General features: G+C 35.6%; 1 protein-coding gene and 1 pseudogene across 1 annotated transcript in view; one reads left to right on the top strand and one right to left on the bottom strand.

Moving 5' to 3' along the window:
* Positions 1 to 1,815, top strand: part of LOC138314664 (methylmalonyl-CoA mutase, mitochondrial-like) — a 31,877-nt gene extending 30,062 nt beyond the window's left edge. Inside the window, exons 16-17 of the mRNA XM_069255120.1 lie at positions 73 to 161; positions 955 to 1,815. Of these exons, the coding sequence (XP_069111221.1) occupies positions 73 to 161; positions 955 to 1,016 (151 nt within the window). The 3' untranslated portion in view covers positions 1,017 to 1,815. The remainder of the gene's footprint in view (positions 1 to 72; positions 162 to 954) is intronic.
* Positions 1,816 to 14,874: 13,059 nt separating this feature from the next.
* LOC138314663 (5-hydroxytryptamine receptor-like) overlaps positions 14,875 to 19,921 on the bottom strand; it is a 28,011-nt pseudogene continuing 22,964 nt past the window's right edge.

Genomic DNA, 19,921 nt, shown 5'->3' with positions numbered 1-19,921 from the left:
AAATATCTCAATATAATTCATTGGTTTTATTTACGATTTTGAATAACCGATGTTTTGATTTTGACATTGCAGGGATATTTTAGTTATTGCCGGCGGGGTCATCCCTCCTCAAGATTACGATTTCCTCTTTAACGCTGGTGTCGCGCAGATATTTGGTCCAGGTATGTTGAAGAGTGTGGTCTAAACCGCATGCATATCAAAACTCCATAGCATGCAATGGTTGTGTTTACTTTCTTTTGTGTTGGAGCTTTTTCTTTACTCTCTAGGAACAAAATCGTGGTTAGCCATTTAAACAAAGAAATTGCGGATGTATGCTACCCGTTATAATATTAGGCTACCGAAGAATGGAAATGTTTCCGCTATAAAGTATACCGTAATATGAAAGCACTTGAAGTCTGAATTACTATAGGTATACAGAAATGCGAACAAAGGAAAGATTTATGCTTTCGTCTTGCTTTTGTAAGAACTTTTCAGATCGATAATTATAGTATTACTCCTGTTTTTGAAATAAATGCCCTGAGTTGCGTTGAAAATCTGCCCATTCATCATCTGTTTCATCGCTACAGCTCTCCATTGTTTACATGAAATATACATATTCAGCTCATAACTTTTTATCTCCTCAAGGAGAAATTTATATATTCGAAACCGCAAAGTGCTTAATTTGTGCCATAAATCTCCATTTCGTTTCATTTGTTTAATGCATGCTAAATTGCCTTTTCCAATGGATTTTCCTTGAGGAATCGTGTTGCCTGTTATATGCATATCATTCACTTCTAACTTCATTCAAATGCTTTGTATCATCAGTCACCAACGCGATATAACGTAACATATTCCACTTTGTCATGGAGAGTTTTCCTAAACAGGTTACAAGTTCTAAGATGACATAATTTACGAAGCACTTTCCTCATATTGTGAGAATAAGACATTAATTTTGTTCTTTTTATGTTGCTATAGGAACGAGGATTCCTGACGCTGCTGAGAAAATTGTTGATGAATTAGATAAAATAATGAATTGAACATTTATAAGTGACGAGAGAATGGGTTAGTTAATTGCGTGTGGCCTAAATTTACAATATTGTGCGAATGAAGACAATTTTAAGTTTGCCTATGTGTGGCGAGAACAAATCTACCAAGTTGACTCCAATGGAAGGATGTGATATTTTCCCAAAAGTTTTATCCTATACAGAATGATATTGACATTACTTTTCACCATTTGGTGCTACTCTGCCACTGGTTTCTGTATAATACTCCTGTGCTTTAGATAACTCAATTTAAACTTCAAATATATTGTAATGTGTTTATAGCATGAAAAGTTCTATATGAACAACAGTTTCAATATCACGAATATATAACACTGCACAATTTATGCCTGAAATATGGATATTTCTATCAAGGAAAATGTAAAGGAAAGTTTGTAAGGTTTTAATGAATTTTCATTATTACTTTTACCGATACATTTTTCTGTTCATGATTTGTTGTCAAATAATACCTTAGAAGATATTGAGTGATTCCTAAAACATGACAACTCTGATGAAAAGGATGAATTTGATAAAAAGGATGGAGTATACAAATTTTATGAATATTTTATTCTTCCGTAATCGCCTGAATGGTGTACCTGTTTTAAGAATTAACATACAACTGTATATTTTGTATGGTTAATTAGTGTACATTCACGAGCAAGCGGACAGACAAAAACAAAGGGAAATTCGAACACTTATTCCGTGTCCTAAAACTAATGAACAAACAGTCATACCACGATAAAAGAAATGTTTGCGACCATAAACTACTGATCTGTGATAATTTAGATTCATAAACTACTGATCTGTGATAATTTAGATTCGTTGAACATTGAAATTAGTTTGCACCTAATCTAGGCTTACAACTTGATGATTGAGAATGCTAGAGATATTTGATTGTATTTATCTGTCTGTAATGTATGTTTGGTGTGATCAATAATAAATAATATATAATACTATTCATCTTGTTTTTTATTGTATCGAAATGCAATATAAAAACCAAGCAGTGTTAAAGAACGAATCATATCACATACACATAGCCTAAGGAACGTCCTGTAAATCTGTTTAATTAGCCTAATGAACGTCCTGTACATTTTATTTAATATGTTAAGTTTAGAATACACTTGCAGTTTGGTCATACAAAACAGAATATTAATATAATCTTTTTTGAATCGTTCATATAAAACAATGAACTTTTTTAATCTTCCTTCTATAAATCCAAAATGACCCTTTGTGCGTCCACATAACGCCTTTCTTTTATGAAAGGTTCTGTAGTATGTCATAAGATGCATATTAACGTTACAGATATAAGGTACGCCAAAGATTCTATTCTTAGTATGCGTATGACATTATAAAGGGATTATTCTTGCCCTACTAAATACTTCAGCAGCAAAACAGATTCCATTATCTCTGACAAATAATGATAGATCATTGGAAAACCTCGAGACGAATTAGCTGAAAATACGCGAGGTATCTTACGCATTACACGATCAGCACGGTAGGAAGTGTAATGTAGGGCCAAGTCGGCGACGGACACAGAGGGATTAAAGTACCATTATACATCACATTAACAGAATGGATGTAGGGGCTCACAGTAGAACAAAAGGCGTGGACAGAAATATATATTCAGTTTGGTTCTGTGTACTTTAGTTTTACAATTTGTACTTTAAGTCGATGTAGAGTTTTGTGTTGTTATATGACATATAACGATGAGATATACTAGCAGTCTATTTCAATACAAGTTAGTAGCTGTATTTTTTCTTACTATGATCGCAAAACTTTTATCCGAGAAATAAGAAAAAGAAATGGTTGAATCATACTAAACTCTGAAATCCAGATTGCAAAAAAATCCAACTATTTTTAGTTGAAATTTTAGAAATTGCAAAACATTTGAGCCGCATATATAACACTTTATGAGCAATACACAATATGGAAGGAAGAGAAACTATATTGACTATATTGAACACGTCAATATTGGCTCATGGGCAAAAAAGTGCAAAGAAACCAAAAAAAAAGGATAATCGGATGAAATAGAATTAGAACAATCGATGAGTGTTAAGTACATCGTATTGCAGGAGGGGATTAATGAGCAGATTAAGATTCCATAAATATGTTATTATCTGTGTAAAATACAAAGTCCATCATTATCTTCGTTATTTCTGGCTTACATTATTTGTATAATCCTTCTTCAATTATCGATAGACTTTTCCTGATTACATGTTACCCGATATCTTTTGATACAAGCCCCGCTCGCCTGAACAGAGTGGAACAAACACCGGGGTTCCTGAGTAAAATGTTGTTTTTTCATTTGTTTTGGAGACGAAAATATAATTCAATAACTTGCACATTGACATATTTTACCTGACTGGATATATTTTGTCACTTTAGCTGCACACCCAGTTTATTACACTACAGATGTGCTTTACAATATGCAGACAAGTCGAGTATAACTATTTCTGGAAAGGATTATTTGTCAATAAGTTTTGAACATGTTTAATTAAACGCAACATTAAAAATCCTATTATAATCAACATATTAAATTCCAGTATGTGTATTCAAATCGTACATTAAGTTATTTTCCTTTTTGAAAATCATACTTAATTATACTGATTTAAACCATATCCAAGCGTTGAATTATCTACAATTCCAGATATAGCTATACGAATCTTTTCCGCATACTGCACAAATGATTACACGCATTGGGGGAAACATTCTGATATGTTTCTATTTTGATAATTACTGTCTAATATGTTACCTTTGTTCCATTCAGTTTTAATTTATAGGGCATCTACTGCAAAGGTTTGTGATTTCTATTGAATAGTGTACTCGAATCTCATTGGATGAGACTACATGTTTTAATCGACTTTTGATAATGACACGTCCTCTAACATAACCTGTCTGTGTTTAGTATTCGTGGTGCAATAGGCATGTCGTGTACCTATACGGAATGGACATATTACCTATACTCTTGTAAGGAGATTGTCCTTTATACTTAATCATCATGAGGAATTACACTACATGGGAATGCTGCAATGTATGAGAGGTACTCCAAAGTTTACATCAATATTGCGATTAAGTGTTGCCCAACCGTACAGTGTAGATGCATATCTCCTATCCTATCACTGTCTATACATTTAGTTATCTATATATATCTTGATTGAGTTATCACAAATGCGTCGACCAATCAACGTCACATTTCATTAAGCAGTATTTTGACATTAATTTTTTTGCATTTGCAAATGTGTTTAGAGTTGCGATGCCAGTATGATTAGGTATATAGAAGTCGGGTGGCAGTGGTTCAGCAAACACTTTAAATTGATCCTGTATATAAACTTTAGTGTTTATGTTACTTACTGTCAACTGATGGAGGTGACGATCTGTCACCGTAAAGGTGAAGGTCATGATACTGAAACATATCGGACGAAAGGCGGAATGCATTCCATAAAAAAACATACAGGTTAAACCATATTGCATTAAAATATGAGTCTTGGAAAAGTGGTAAGTGGATTGTTTTATGTTCTCTGTGAAAGGTGAAAAGTCTTCCAATAACTTAAATGTACTACCATGACCTGTCAACTTCCTAACACAGATCCTCACTTCAGGCTTGATACGTTTAGAGCTGCTGATATGTAAGGTAAAGACAACTCTACCACTTGACTTCGGTGAACTCTTGATATTTTTATATAATGCTATTACAGCTATGCATATTCCTTTGCATAACACATGGACTGTTCTTTGTGTCAGATATCGATTGTTACTTACGAATATAACGTCGTTTTACTTCTAAGAAATGACGTTACGCTCACAAATACGATTCTCATTTAACCACAATTTGCAAATACAATATAGATATAATGGATCGGGTAAAATATTTGAGGGGCTTTACAAACTTGCACTTCATCGCCCTGCATAGATTTCGAACTCGTGAACTAAATTGGTCGGTTTGAGGACGCATCACCTGTGATTCTGATATAATTTGACACCCCCATACTAGCAACACACCTCGTCTTGTAGTTAAACAAGGTGACCTGACTTTGTAATGGGAATGTTAGACCCATTGAGGATGACATAGGACTATGTAGGTCATAGATCATCATGGTATCGTCTGTAATAAAGATGTGCTGTCTATCTACGGACATTTAATATTCCGTTAGGGATTAGTTTTTTGTATAGCTATGTAACGTAGTTCTTTCTTATGATAACGAGACTTGATTAATACTCTTTTATCATCGTCTGAATATACAAAAGTAATCACCTACCCGAGCTCTTTATGTTCTAATTTCAACCTCATGTCATCATAACATCAACGCTCGTTATATGGATCAAGAAGCTATATTGTACAACGCAGCGAGGACATTGGGAATCTAACGAGAATCCGAGAGTGTTAGTTATATTTTCATTGAAGAAGATTAAACATGCTTATTCGTGATTACGTATTTTTGTTTTAGTTATTACCTTGCTAAAATATAGCGTTCTCCCGGATCTTTTTGTGATATTGAAATTGAAAGACGGAATAATATCATTATTAAAAGGTGCGTTTATTATTCAAAGTGATGCAATAAGTGGTGGTGTCGAGATGGTAAGGGATTCTTGCTTTGCAACTACAACTCCCTCTCTCGCTCTCTCGATCACGTTGTAGCAAAACAAGGTTGGTGTAAGACAGTTGATAGGTAGTGCCACCTTTAGGTGCAACGATTTTCGAATACATATCAAATACATATAACATGAAAAAATGTTCTTTGAATAAATGTCTACTACCGTGCTTTTTATAATTCGACCTATTGTGTGCATACCTTCAGTCCGGTGTATTCGTTACTGCATTCATTTGACACTGTAAATAAACCCAAACACAACTGAGATAGGTAATATATTCCGTCGTCAGTATCATGTGTCCCCATTGGGCCATTCAGGAGCATTGATGGTGGTGTTTTGTCACCGTATTACCATTAAAAACCTCATATTAATCACACCGGTGAGATTCCAAATTGACTTATAATTCTTCATCAAAGGTATCGCCGACGATTTGTACTTGTTAATTACCTTTGATCTGTGCACGTGCACTGCTCGCGAATTGTTATTGTTATTGTCACTGGCCATTACTACCAGTTGATTGTTGGGGTAATTGGTTTCACACTTCCTCGCTGCACTTTCTCTACTTAACAGTGAAGTTAAAACTATATCAGCAGGTCACGTGATCAGCCTCTTATGGCAATGTCAAACAAAATATCAGATCATCAGTTTTGTCTAAAAGGTCGTTTAGGCGGAGTTATCAATTTAACTTTCGAATGCAGTAATTCATCCTTTCAAACATCGATTGAAACTAGTCATTTGCCGGCAATTTCAATATTTCGAATAATCTTTCGGTCTGGTAAAACTGTGTCAAAGGAAAATTTTACGTCAAAAATGCACTTTCGATGATACATTTAGATTTTTAACACGAGTGGGAGTTCTAAGCGTGGGATTTTTTTATAATGATACTTCTTTTATGTGAAAGGGGCAAGTGTTCAATCGGGCTTTAGAAGCTGTTTGAGCTATGGCAAATAGTACGTAGCCGTATTTTGTATTATATTAATACGTTTTCCTGGAGAACCATATCATTCTCAAAATCAAATTGAGTTTGTATACCGTCGCTACTCCATGGTGCATTGTAACACATTTACCTTTATAGATATTTACAGAATAACATGTTCTGCTAATTAATTGTTTTTCTTTTCGATAACCGATATTTGTGTTAAGTTTGGTAGAACGTCGTGAATTCTAATAATTCGTTTCATGAGTGGTTTGGACAGGGGAGATACTCACTCAGGTTTTTGTGACAAAGTGTTGCGTTGCAAAACGCGTAAACGATCTACCCAATCACTATTGTTTTGTTTATCTTTTTCAAATCTTCAATTTATATGCTGTTTCGTCAACAGATCATATTTAAATATCATTTGAATACTGTGGTTGTCTTCTCTGATTAACTGTTGCTGTGAGCGATCCATGGATTAAATTAACTAAACTGTTGATCACTTTGTTACTTATCAAAACATTCAAATTCAACTTAGATGGCCAGAGGCCATCAAACTTCTTGGAAAAGTTTTTGCACTTTGTTTTAGTCCCAAAATTCATGAAAACATTCCCATATACATTCAAGAGAGCTGGCATTACCTATTTTAATGCAACGTGCCGCTGTTTCAATTCACACAAAAATACATGTATTGAAATAGGGGATCATACATGTGTGGCTGCATTATGTATCTACTATAAAATGCATGACTACATCAACGATTTAACATGTCATGAACATGTATGGGGTGAGTGGTATATTTTTTATGAATTTCATATAACGAAGTCACCATTTTAATATTCTATATACCATATCCGTCTACGGTGACAATAATTACGTTTATGACGTCATGAATACTTCTTAAGTTACAATAGTACTATCATACGTGTGTTTCTTACGAGGTTTATGACGCGACTAAATGCACCAGTCGGGTAATAAATATAAATAATTCTAGGAGTGATAGGTGATAGGTTGGTTATACTCAATCAGACTGAACATTATTTCTATTACCCTATATTAGCTTACAACAAAAACCAATAATACAAATACGGAGTATACAGTGTCGTCCTCTGTCCTCCATTCCCAGTGATGCTGATTGATCGTTGGTTGACATCCAGAATCCCATCAGCCTTGTTGTTTTGGCTGTTTGCCGAGGGACTGTCCAGAATACTTTCATGTGTCCGTCACTTCTATAGTTTGATTAATGTTCTCTCACGGCTGATCAGGCTCGACAAAACTATTTATAGATCTTTCTCTACCCTGGGGTATCCATCCTCGACAAAGGTTAATCTCTGTGGAAACAAAACTGATTTTTCTATGAAATTATTACGTCTTATATTAGTACGATACTATACCTAAATGTAGCATTTATATCATAGTCCCAAAATTGCTTTTCATATGAAATAGCCATGCAAATGAAAAGTTCCGTTATCAGGGGGCAGTGTCGGTATGTGAGACAACAGTAAATATTATTGTGATAATTTGCCTGCACGTTATTTGTTCGTTGTTTGTTTCAGTTTTGTATCAAATGCAGCTTTTTATTTACACAGCAATACATGCTGATGATAAATGACTTGATCAACCTTGTCGAATATTATAAAAATGATATAGTCAGAACATACTTGATGATTTGTAGGACTGTGAAAATAATATTCGCTATAATGATTATCATTAAAAAGAAATCGGTAAAAGAGGTTCAATTGACATGTTTGCTGCTTTCGTTGTTAATTTAGTTCATGCAATTTTCTTTATTTCTATCTTTCAAGAGGATCACCAACAAGCCAATGACTGTGAGATGAAAACTTAACAATACAAGATATAAACACAAAATGCTCTCGTCGACATACTAAGGACGGCCTTCCATGTATGCGGTGTGCTGGGTGTAGAGTCTGTGGCCGTTTTAGGAGGCTGCGGTATATTTGTGTTGTGTCTCTTTGTAATTGTGTCATTTAATAGTGCTATATCACTCAAACATTCTGCAAAAGACAACAAACAGGCAAAGATATTTTTTTATTTCATTTGGATGTCCAAACAAATCTAGTTTCATATTCGAAAAACAAAATGAAATAATTCTGAGGATTTGAATTGAAGAATTGCACTTCAACACGTTATGTAACGTGGATGACTTATATTGTTTGGTTGTTGTCTAGCCTATAGAACAAATGAATATAAACCATGTATATAAGATGTGAACTGACCTACATTGTACATACCACTTCAGTGTTAACGTTATACAACGCTTCTTCATTGTTTCATCCCAGTGCGCCAACGTCTATGGTTACTAAGGCTTTGATAACAGCTATGTTAAAACAGTTAACCCATAAACTGCAGACAGTTGGCGCTTACAATTGCAGGAAATAAGATTGTTATGAGTTAAAAGAAAGGTAAAATGTACACCCATTTATCAAAGCGAAACTTTTCTGTGCGTGATATCACGTAGCTAGATCATTGAAACAGCATTGACACGTGTCTGAATCCGTCAAATATCTGAACCATTACAATTATCTAAGTTCTGCCAAATGTATCATTATAAACAGAGCATTTTTAAAACGAAATTGATATGAACGAGAAAGGCGGACGATCCGGGTCTTAGTGAAGATTTATACGCTACGTAGTTCATCACTCTAACTCCGATTTATCTTAACTCACTGGGATATATGGTCACACTCTCGATTTTAATCAGACTCGCTTCCATCTACTGGCCTCTGTCATCGGGATAAGACTCCTTAATTTCCCGGTAGTGGATCGATGTCATGGACTAATGTATGGTGTATCCCTGGGGTCATCGCTGTCAGGCCAGCCACGCACATCCTACCTGTTACCCCGTATTTGGTACGAGCTGTCGACTTGTTGGTATGACGTCTTGGGCAGCTTAATCTGATTTGTGACCCTCTAATCAGTTTACAATGGCTATACATTATGATAGTAAACACTTTATTCGCCTAAACAAAGAGCATCTCTCCACTTTTAATTCCCCTTAGTTTGACGCCTTCTCTGTTGTCTCCATCTAAAAATCGAATTGCTGTTATATTGACTTAATTATTGCAATTCGTGCTCTCGAGGTTGTGATCAACCATAAAGCTGGTGTTAAACAGTTTCTTCACGTGGGTTGCATGTCCCGAGTAAAGCATGTTTGATAAATATAGCGATTATAAAATGAGTGGTTGTTTCCTATAGACAGTATTTAACAAGAGTCAGGACTTTTAAAAGGTTACAAAAGGCGCAATTTCTATAGAAGGTTTTTAATCGCTTTAAAACCTTATAAGGTTGAAATGTATTTTATAATTATTTAAGAACGGGTTTGTGTGACTGCTGCATTATATATCTAGCAAACATAAGCTTATATGATTCGCAAACACAGCTTTAAAAAAAATCCTAAAACCGCCCTTCAAACTTAAAATTACTTTCATAATGTTCGTAGAACAACCCTTTTACTTATAAGTTCTAGTTTCTACCCCTATTTAGCGCTCTGATTGTGGGAGTGGGACGACTGGTTAGCCCACACACAGGACACCACATACACGGAATGTTAAATGATCCTGGCTGTTAATAGGACGTAGAGGTAATAAACCAAATTAAACCATATATTATATTGAACGAAAACCCACTGTCTATAAACTGTGCAATTCTGTTGTATGCGTTATGGTTGATATGTAGACTTGTAAAGAATGTTTTAGACATTGACTGTGTTTTAATTTAACCTGAATTGTTCAAAGAATCTTACCTACCAAGCATACTTTTTCATTCTGTCACATGTAACGGTCTGTGAAATTACATGAGCAGTCTTGATCGTACGCTAATACGTTTTGTTAGTATCAAACAGTATTTACAAATGCAGTCCGCAGTTTTAATCACTTAACATCTTTATAAACGTGGCAATAAAGTATTTGTTTTAGAAACTAACTTTAAATTTTAAACAAAAAAACAAAACAGTTACATAAAGCAGCAACTTAAAATATTTTGACTATTTGGTTGTTTCAATGGGCGTGAGCATCTAAGTTCTGAATTCGCCAAAATTCACCATGGATACTCAAGAGATGGTGAAGAATTTGGAGTGCAAAATCAATTAAGAAATTGTTTACAGTTATGGGAAACAAGGAACCTTACTTTTAAATGTAAAACATTAATAACAAAATGATTGGTATATTTAGTATTAACGATTATTGTGAAAGAGGAGTTTACAAGGGGAATATAAGGTGAAAATACCAAATAGATATGGGAATGGAACACACATCATTTAGAAAGAAAATGTGTTACTTTAGCATTTTAAGTTCTATCGGTATCATCGCAAAGGAATGATATATCTGGTGGAAAGGTATATAGTAGGCTAGTTACGTGTATTCGTTCTAAGTTGCAACCTGACAAACAACATAACGAAGATTGGTCTCTGCATTTACCCTGTTAAAATCATGAGATCGTATTCTGAAAGGGCAGGTCGAATATTTAATCAAGGTATCACTCCTTTTATATCAATGATATTTTGCGTGTATATAGATGTTAACTTCACCTGATGAGTGTCTGTTTCCGACATTACATGATCGTGAAAGGCGACTAAATTTGGATTATTATCTCCCTAACGTCTCCATTTACACCGCCTAACAAGGACATGGCCGCGACACTCATGCTTAGTGCTCAGCATCAAGGGTTATGTGACGACTGTGGCGGCAAATTTCACGTAGCTTTCACGTAGCTTTACAAAAAGGGTAAGTGTTCTATTGTATCAAAGAGAATATACTGCAGACCATACGCACGCATTTCACACACACACACACACACACACACACACGCGCAACACACAAGAGCTATAGCTAATTAGCTAAACTCTTGTCCTCATTATAGTGCTATCTCACTGAATGATGTCATCGAAGACACCACACAACCACAGCACATCCGATCACATTATACAATCAGTTATTATGGACCATGGTGTATCGGCCAGGCGAGCACTCAATTGTAGTCTAAAAAAGAGTCAGTCTCTTTTTACACCGGCTCTGGTCTTTTGTCTGGAATTGAGTGTCCGTCCCCTGTGCGGAAAGGCCCTGGATTCTGCCCCTGGCCGAGACACATCAAAATATGGTATAATGATAGTTTTTTGTTACAATCGCGTTTGGCGTGATGCAGATAGGGTGACTGGTTTGTCCGTTGTCAGTATAGTGTGGTAGAGTAAGGTGTGCTGTTCGGTGTCTTTGGTGACGATATATATAATGTATAAGAGTTTCTCCATTACAAGGAGGTGCAGCTCGAATACACCGAAAACTTACATATACATATGCACATACAACACAAGCCATACCCAGGATGCCATCCTTAAATGACCATTGTTATGAGGACGCTTGGTGTCTTCGGTGGCATAATGTAGTGATATAGCACGATACAAAGGATACAAAGGGTACAGAGTTCGTCCGTTACAAGAAAAGTAGACACAACACGAATATAAGGGAAGCCGTCCTTAAATGAAACTAGTTTCGATAGAATATCAAACGTTATAAACCAAACCATGCCGTTTAAGTTGAATTTTGACGAACTTTGGTTACCCCGAATATAGTTCTTATGTAATGTTAATACTGATAATTCATGTTGTTATATTGTAAGTGTAATAATTAGATGGAATTTCTAGGCACTTACTTATGTCAGAGACCCTAACTTTATTGGAAAACTTTTCTAAAATCAATATGATTTGTTAATTGAAATCCCATCCATCATCATAACAGTAAGTTTCCGTACATAATATCTTGATAAACATGATGGTATATCACATCATGTGTTAATCGCAACGATTTTATATTACGTGTTTCTACCATGTGGCGACAGTAATAGGATTAATGAATATGTGTCAATTAAAGTTAAAAAGTCATCATTAATGATTCAGAGAGCACACGTCGATGTAACAGTATCTACTCAGGACGTATGGGTTAGTAGAGCAGACAGGATGGTATTAAAACAGAGCACGAGTGGTGATGTAGACAGGGTATATGGGGCAGATTAAAGATGGATTGGGTGGAGATCAGGGTATGGGTATATTAGGCCTTTCTAGGATGGCCCATCCTGTATGTAATTTATTGCGTATATTAACTGCGGGTATGCTTGGGAACCTTCGGTATGTTCGTGCTGTCTTTTAATAATGTAACATTAGCCATATTCTAGTGCTATCTCTCTGAATATCATTATCAAATCAATGAGCGACACACCCTATCCGCTCTTCTAATATACACATTCACATTACACTGAAACGGACCAAACCAGTTGTCCTAGCAGAACCCAAAGTCTTCCTCTGAGGATGGAAGAGGCCGCCAAAAGTGTGATGGTGGCCTTGTAATCGTGGAATCGTCGCACCTTATATATAGTGCTATGTTATTAAAGCATGCTGCTTAGACATTAAAGTTGTATTTCTTGTAATTTTCGCTGTATCGATATGTCGTTTTAACATCTGATATTTGAATATTGACATGTAACTTGATGATTTAGCTCCCCAAAACCATATGTCAGTCTATAAAAGAGCCGAAATCTAGGTAATATATTCCTGGTTGTGAATAAAACGCCTTCAATCTCCGCCATATTCAGTACCTTCGGGTTTTGTCGGAATTCCGAATCGTATCACGTCCTGCACGTGGTGATCCAGGTAACTAGCGTAAGCGCACATATGTTTGTTTACGTTTTCCTTCTGGCTAATATGAGCAAATCGTGCTTGTTTATGTCCACAGTGCGGGTATTTGAAACATCTAATTCAAACATTGCCGTAATTCAATATTGTGTGTATAAAAAATTGTAATGTGCGAGCATTAGTTTCTTTGTAAATCCAGTCTGCTATGGTCGACCACGTGTTTTGTTTACGAAAAATTGTTGACACTTCTCTTGGTTTCACAACTCTCGTGTTACTTCGAGATTGTCGCGACGATGTTCGGAAGAGTTCGGCATCTTTCGAGCCTATTTTTTACGTGTACACGTTAAAAAGATTTTTTCACTTTTATAATTAAAATACTTCCAGTGCTGCAACTTTATAAAAAGTGGTAAAATTAGAAAGTTTAAACCTCGGACAGACGGAGAAAAATGTGTATAGCACCTATACAGTTTTTACTATGACAAAAAGATCGAAAGTGATAGACCATACAACTTTAATTGATGAGACGTCGGCGGACAAAGGTTAAGTTAAGATAAGACGTTATGAGTTAAGAGCACTGACAGATCGGTAACACATTGTGGATGGTTTTTGTTACCTTAACCTGATACCTGCATTTCCTGAGGCCGTCCTTACATGACCGTGGCTGACAAAAGGACATAGATTTAACCAAACAAACAAAGTATCTTATCAGTATGATTAATCCAGTGATGCTTGTTACAGTATGTAATCAACATATTATTTATTATTTATACATGAATGTACCACAGTCTCCCAAAACAAGCACTTTAGGAGAGGTCGTCCTTAAATGACTCTAGTTGTTAATAGGACGCAAATATACCAAACAACTATACAGGTAAATACTTATATTGTTTACAATATTGGTTACACATGGAATGCAGTTTATTTATTTATTTTTTTTTTTTTTTAAATCAAACAATAGAATATATAATAATCACAGAATCCGTGTATCATTTAAAGATGCTCCAACGCTGACAAATGGTATTTTTTCACTATCAAAAACAGAAGCAGACGATTTAGTATTTTTCTTCAGTTACAAAAGTTACTTACTTTACATCATTACCACCATTGAACAGTTTGAGCTTCTAATTTTACTTTAAGTTAAAAATATGAAAAATAATTAATTGCATCCCGAAAAAAATCCGTGGCACTATGTCCTATATGGAATGAAGTACTTATTTAATATTATTTTCTGTGTTAATTATACATATATATACACGATTAAACACTGAATATTGTTCAAATGATGAATATCATTTATGCTCTGTCGGCGGTGGAGCATCCTAAAGTAAAGTACAGTCTTCGTCGTTTTTTACCGGACAGAAAAATGAAATTTATTGTGACATCGTAATTATGATTATTAACATAATAATGTATTATGTGTTAACATCGTCTTGCATTGTAGCTTTTAAATTGAAATAAAGTGATAAGCTGAACCAAGCTGTCCTATCTCGTTGTCCTCACTCCACCCTGTCGGTAATTTTTTGATCCATGGTTTCTCCAATAATGTCTGATCGGTGCATTTCGTTCTCTTGTACACAAGAAACATCGTTTTAAAATGATTATATAAAAGCTTCTCTTCAATCACATCTCCATTTCACTCTCTTTACGACACATCTGGTAGAGACCTGGATTAAGAAACAATTACAGAAAAAGCAACACCATGTTTTTATTGCAGTCATTTACTGTTTGAACGTCATACATATGAACTACATACGAATAATGATAAACAATGATTAACTCTCACATATCACACGATAGCATGAACTTGTAACGTTGGTTCCACTCACGTGTCGGTATGCCATTTACGTGCGCTATGCTTTGCACAGATACTATGTTAATGCCCAAGAATTCACCATGCACATGTACCGTATGATAGTATTGTACAAGTTAATCCATGCTGAATTGTGTTCGAATTATGTGTTGTAAAGTGGTTTACTGGAATATTTCTGAACAGAAATTATTTGTATAAATACGAATTATTTAAACGATAATTTAATCGCTATAAATACCTTTCACGTGATATTTTATTGTTTTCTTATAGCGTTTTACAGTCATAAATGATGTTGTTTATATTAATTCAGGAGCTAAGACCTACCAAACCAAATCAAACATATTAATTCATTGTTCTAAGTTACACCACAACTGTACTTCCTATCAAACATGGCATACCGGGCATCTTTTTATACACTTACTTCCATCTTACTGATAATAACAACGAAATCACCTACGCCTTTTCTTTGATTCATTCCAGGCATAGAACCTGTATGAACACATGTTAAGATGTTCCTCCGACTTTATAATAGTTTTGTTATGGGTATCCGGTTTTGTACATAGAATAACAAATAAATGTTTGTGATTAACAAAAATGAAAACATAACAATAACTATTCCCCATGTAAAAGACTCTTACAAAAGAATTAATAAAATGTGAAAATGTGATGATTTAAGACGTTAAACAGCCAAATAGGAATGATAATGAATGGTGACACATGATTCATGTACCGGAATTAGATGTGCACACCAACACGGTAAATGACAGCGCCAATACCGGAAGTAGCGGCGGTATCTGGGGACCTCGCTACCGGAAGTGTACTGTATCAATAACTCTTGTCTGTTCCAACACGAGATAATTGGTATGGATGAGCGATGACCGGGATCACAACACATACTTATAAACAGCACAATCACTTGGTTGTAAAAATAGTTATTTACAGTTATTCGCATATTTATAAGACATTTACAAATAAATTCAATTGATCTGTTTCCAAATCTATATCACATAGTTTATACTCTTTGATCAGATATACAACTCTCCCGAAACGGCACTCGGTGGTCCTTTCTCACATTATATTTATATTTTGAAACATATGCTACTTTTTACAATGTATCAATATACACGGAGGCGGGAAGGGGCAGGTATGGATGAATTGTAGCACAATGAAACTGGCAATAAAGGCAAACATGTACAAGTTTCTTGTGTCTGTATTGACAAGTACATTTTATTGTGTCTGTTTTAAAACATATCTTAAAATAGGTTTTATTGTGTTTTTATAAACACAACATTATATAGAAGCCATTATCTAATAAAAATAGACAATTACATTCAATTACTGATAATACTTCACAGAGCGAGAGTTTGTTTGATACAGACACTAATGCAGTGATTACGTCACATAGCGTACGAAAATATATTGCATTAGTACCGTAGTCCTTATCATAGACTTGTGTTGTATATGTGTATAAAAAGGTGCACTATTTTACAGAATGAAAATTCACATCACAGATATTGGTAGAGTATTTAGTAACATACAATTTAAATAATGAACAAAAACAAGAGGCACAAGAGACATGCATCGTCTCCGAACTGTGTAACGGAAGATATAGGTTAGAAATAGAAACTGGCACTGGATTTGGCCCCATTTTCAACGTTTTTATACATTTAAGATATGTTTAATTTCTGATTCTTTATCCCTAAGAGGTTGTTATATATTCTGTAATTATTATATTAAGTGCATCATAAATCCTGCCGACATAGGTCCGATTGCAGCGCAAACTAGACTTATTTTAACAATTCTTTTCTACCTATCGCATAACTCCAAAAATCAATTTTATAATTAATTTCTTCAAATAAAATTAGATTAGAAGGCAAATGTAAAATAAACCAATGGGTAAAGACACTGTAACGAATGTCTTGTTTGTTTATTCGGCTCCACTTTACCGCAATGCTCAGCGCTGCAATAATGATCATATATATTACCTAGTACTTAGTACTTACTCTGATTTGGAACTGGATTTTAAAAAATCAGCATCACAGGGTTTCGACAATTTAGATGTTAAATATTGTCTATAATTTGCGTGTTTTTTTTTGCTCAGCCAGTCTAAAAGAACTACCCCGTGGTGTTGATTTCGTCTGAAAACCCGTTCCACTAAATGATACTACAAGTACTTCATACCTTTAGTTTGTTGGTCTCGAACACACCGGAATGTTTGAAACCACCAAATCCCTTATTTACGCTTACACACATACAAGTTCCAGTTTTACACAGTCAGCAAAACATTCATACATATATAATATTAATCAGAACCATGGAAACTACCCATACCCTTCGATTCTTCATTCATATCATTCAACAAAGCCGACGAGGCCTTGGACCTCTTTCTGAATATACTTTGATACCTCCATACTCAATTTAAAAATAATCTTTTAGTTTTCCAGTTTAAGCAAAAACACATAACTGTGAAAGAAATGTTAAATAATAAGATATTTCGGACATTGAATCAGTATCGTAACGATTTAGCTATACACATATTGTACATCGATAAACGCATTTCATTATAACAGAAAACAGGTATGGCGGTCGCGCCACCTTAAGAAACACAAATGTATATAATGCACATGTACTGTTACCTCCTATAACGATATTTTCTGTAGATTAATTTACGAAAGGCTGTTCGAAATGATGGGTTGAATATAGTATAAATAATGGGATTCAGCAGGCTATTGAAGTATCCCAACCACAAAAATGTACTCATCATATCCACTGATAGGAAACAATTCTCGCCGCAGAATGGCCCTAGTAAGGCCCCGAAAAAGAAAGGCAGCCAACAGGCAATGAATGCGCCAGTAATAATCCCTAACACACGTGCAGCTTTTCGTTCCCTTTTCATCTCTACTTTCGCTTTTCTTGTTCGTTCTTTATCTCGCTGTCGAATTCGTTTGTGGTTGTTGTTATTTACCCTTGCGTTTGAACTTCCCAATTGTTTGTTGACAACATACACTGCCGATGGTACGGCGAGATATTGCTCACCACCATTCACAGTTACTGTACCGTTCGTTTCAGAAACGTTCATCGCTGTTTCTTCATTGACAACACACGACCCATTGTATACCGTATACTCGTCGTGGCTGACGTCACTTCCGGAAGAATTATTCCGTGTTGTGGCTTCAGCCTTAGTTATTGTCGGACAGCCGACGGGTCGAGATATACCACTAAAATGTTTCCGTCTTATTCTCGACCGAGCTGCCATGTATATTTTAAAATTCAACACAATCATAAGGGTCATTGGAAAATAAAACGCCCCGACTGTTGAAAATACGGTATACGCTAAATCCTGACTTATCATACACACACCAAGCACATCCGGGTCATTCCCTGGGTCTTTCCACCCAAATATTGGTGGAATAGAAATAATTGCCGCTACAATCCAAACAATGGCTATCATAAAACATATCTGTTTTGCACATCTCCGTCGTATGTAGTCGATATTAGATACTGCCCAGAACCGGTCCAAGGAAATCGCCACAAGGTGAAGAATGGAAGCTGTACAACACAAAACATCGAAACAAATCCACATATCACACAAATGGGCACCGAGGTACCAAAATATGCTAACTTGATTCACGAGACTGATTGGCATCACAAGTACTGCTACCATCAAGTCAGTCACGGCCAAAGACAGTATCAAATAATTCGCAACACCTTGTAAACTTTTCTCCATTAAAATGGCGGCAATGACGAACACATTTCCAATTATTGTCGAAATAATCATAATCCCAAGAAGAATCACGATAAATAGAAAGATCGGGAAACTGTACCGAGGTACGTACCACATCGGAACAGGTGCCACGCCAACAACAGACGAGTTCGACACATTGTTAAAACTTCCATTAGAAAACACAGTTGTGTTTAACATGTTGGTACCGTTTGGGTCAACATACCCTGTTATGTATATGGAAGTTTGGTTAAATGGCAAGCTTCCGTACATCATCATGGAAGTAGGATGGTCAGCGTCACGTGATGCAGTGTAAAGAACTTGCACATATCCATCTTTTGTTTAAATATAGTGCCCTGTAATCCATTTCAAACTCATTGAAATTCAAAACAATGGAATATACGTTGACAGTGTAATTATCTGTTCGTTTTGCATCACTAAACCGCTGTGTTAATGAACCGTCATTGTCACAGTTACATCAACCTTAGTATTACAGTTTTCTGATTGGACACTCCACGACCGGTATGGTACCAAGATAATCCCTTGACGACAGCGCGGAGGGTTAGGTGGTAGTGCGGTCGGCGCTACAGACATTGTCGGTCCATTTGTCAGATGATGGCGATGCTCTGATGCCGCAACGAAACCGGAAATTGTTTAACTACACCAACGGGGCGTCCCTGAAAGGAGAAAAGAGAAGTAATACACGAGGACACAACCAGACATTATATTTTTACATTTAGTAGGAAACAGAGAAAACTTGACTGCAGTAAATATTAAAACTGGAGCATTACCGTTATTTCCTGTCACTGGGGGAATACATTGGTCTAGTGACGACGTATTACATGGACAGGAAATGTCATTAAAAGTTTCCGCTAGCCGACCGTAACTGTAAATGTCCAACAGCAATATAGAATATTGCTCTGCATGAGTGTATTGTGTACATTATGCTTCTTATCGCACTGTTTTGATTATAACTGGAAATTAAATTGCATATTCTAGGTAGAATGCGGTTCGAAACATGCGACAGATGCTATGTATAAACATGCCATTACAGTTAAGAAAATACACCTGTTTCAGGTATGTTGTGAAATCTTGAAAAATGCTTCCATTAACAATTTGTTTTGTTTCTTTAACAAAACATCAACCGTATGCGTCGAAAATCTATTACAGTCTAAGCGTATTGCCCTTTACGCTCACGATTTGTGTATTACGTTAAGATGAATGA

This window comes from Argopecten irradians, chromosome 2 (assembly GCF_041381155.1).
Source record: "Argopecten irradians isolate NY chromosome 2, Ai_NY, whole genome shotgun sequence".
NCBI classification, from domain to species: Eukaryota; Metazoa; Mollusca; class Bivalvia; order Pectinida; family Pectinidae; genus Argopecten; species Argopecten irradians.
Note: the sequence above shows the minus strand (reverse complement) of the source record. Positions and strands in the feature narration are given on the sequence as shown.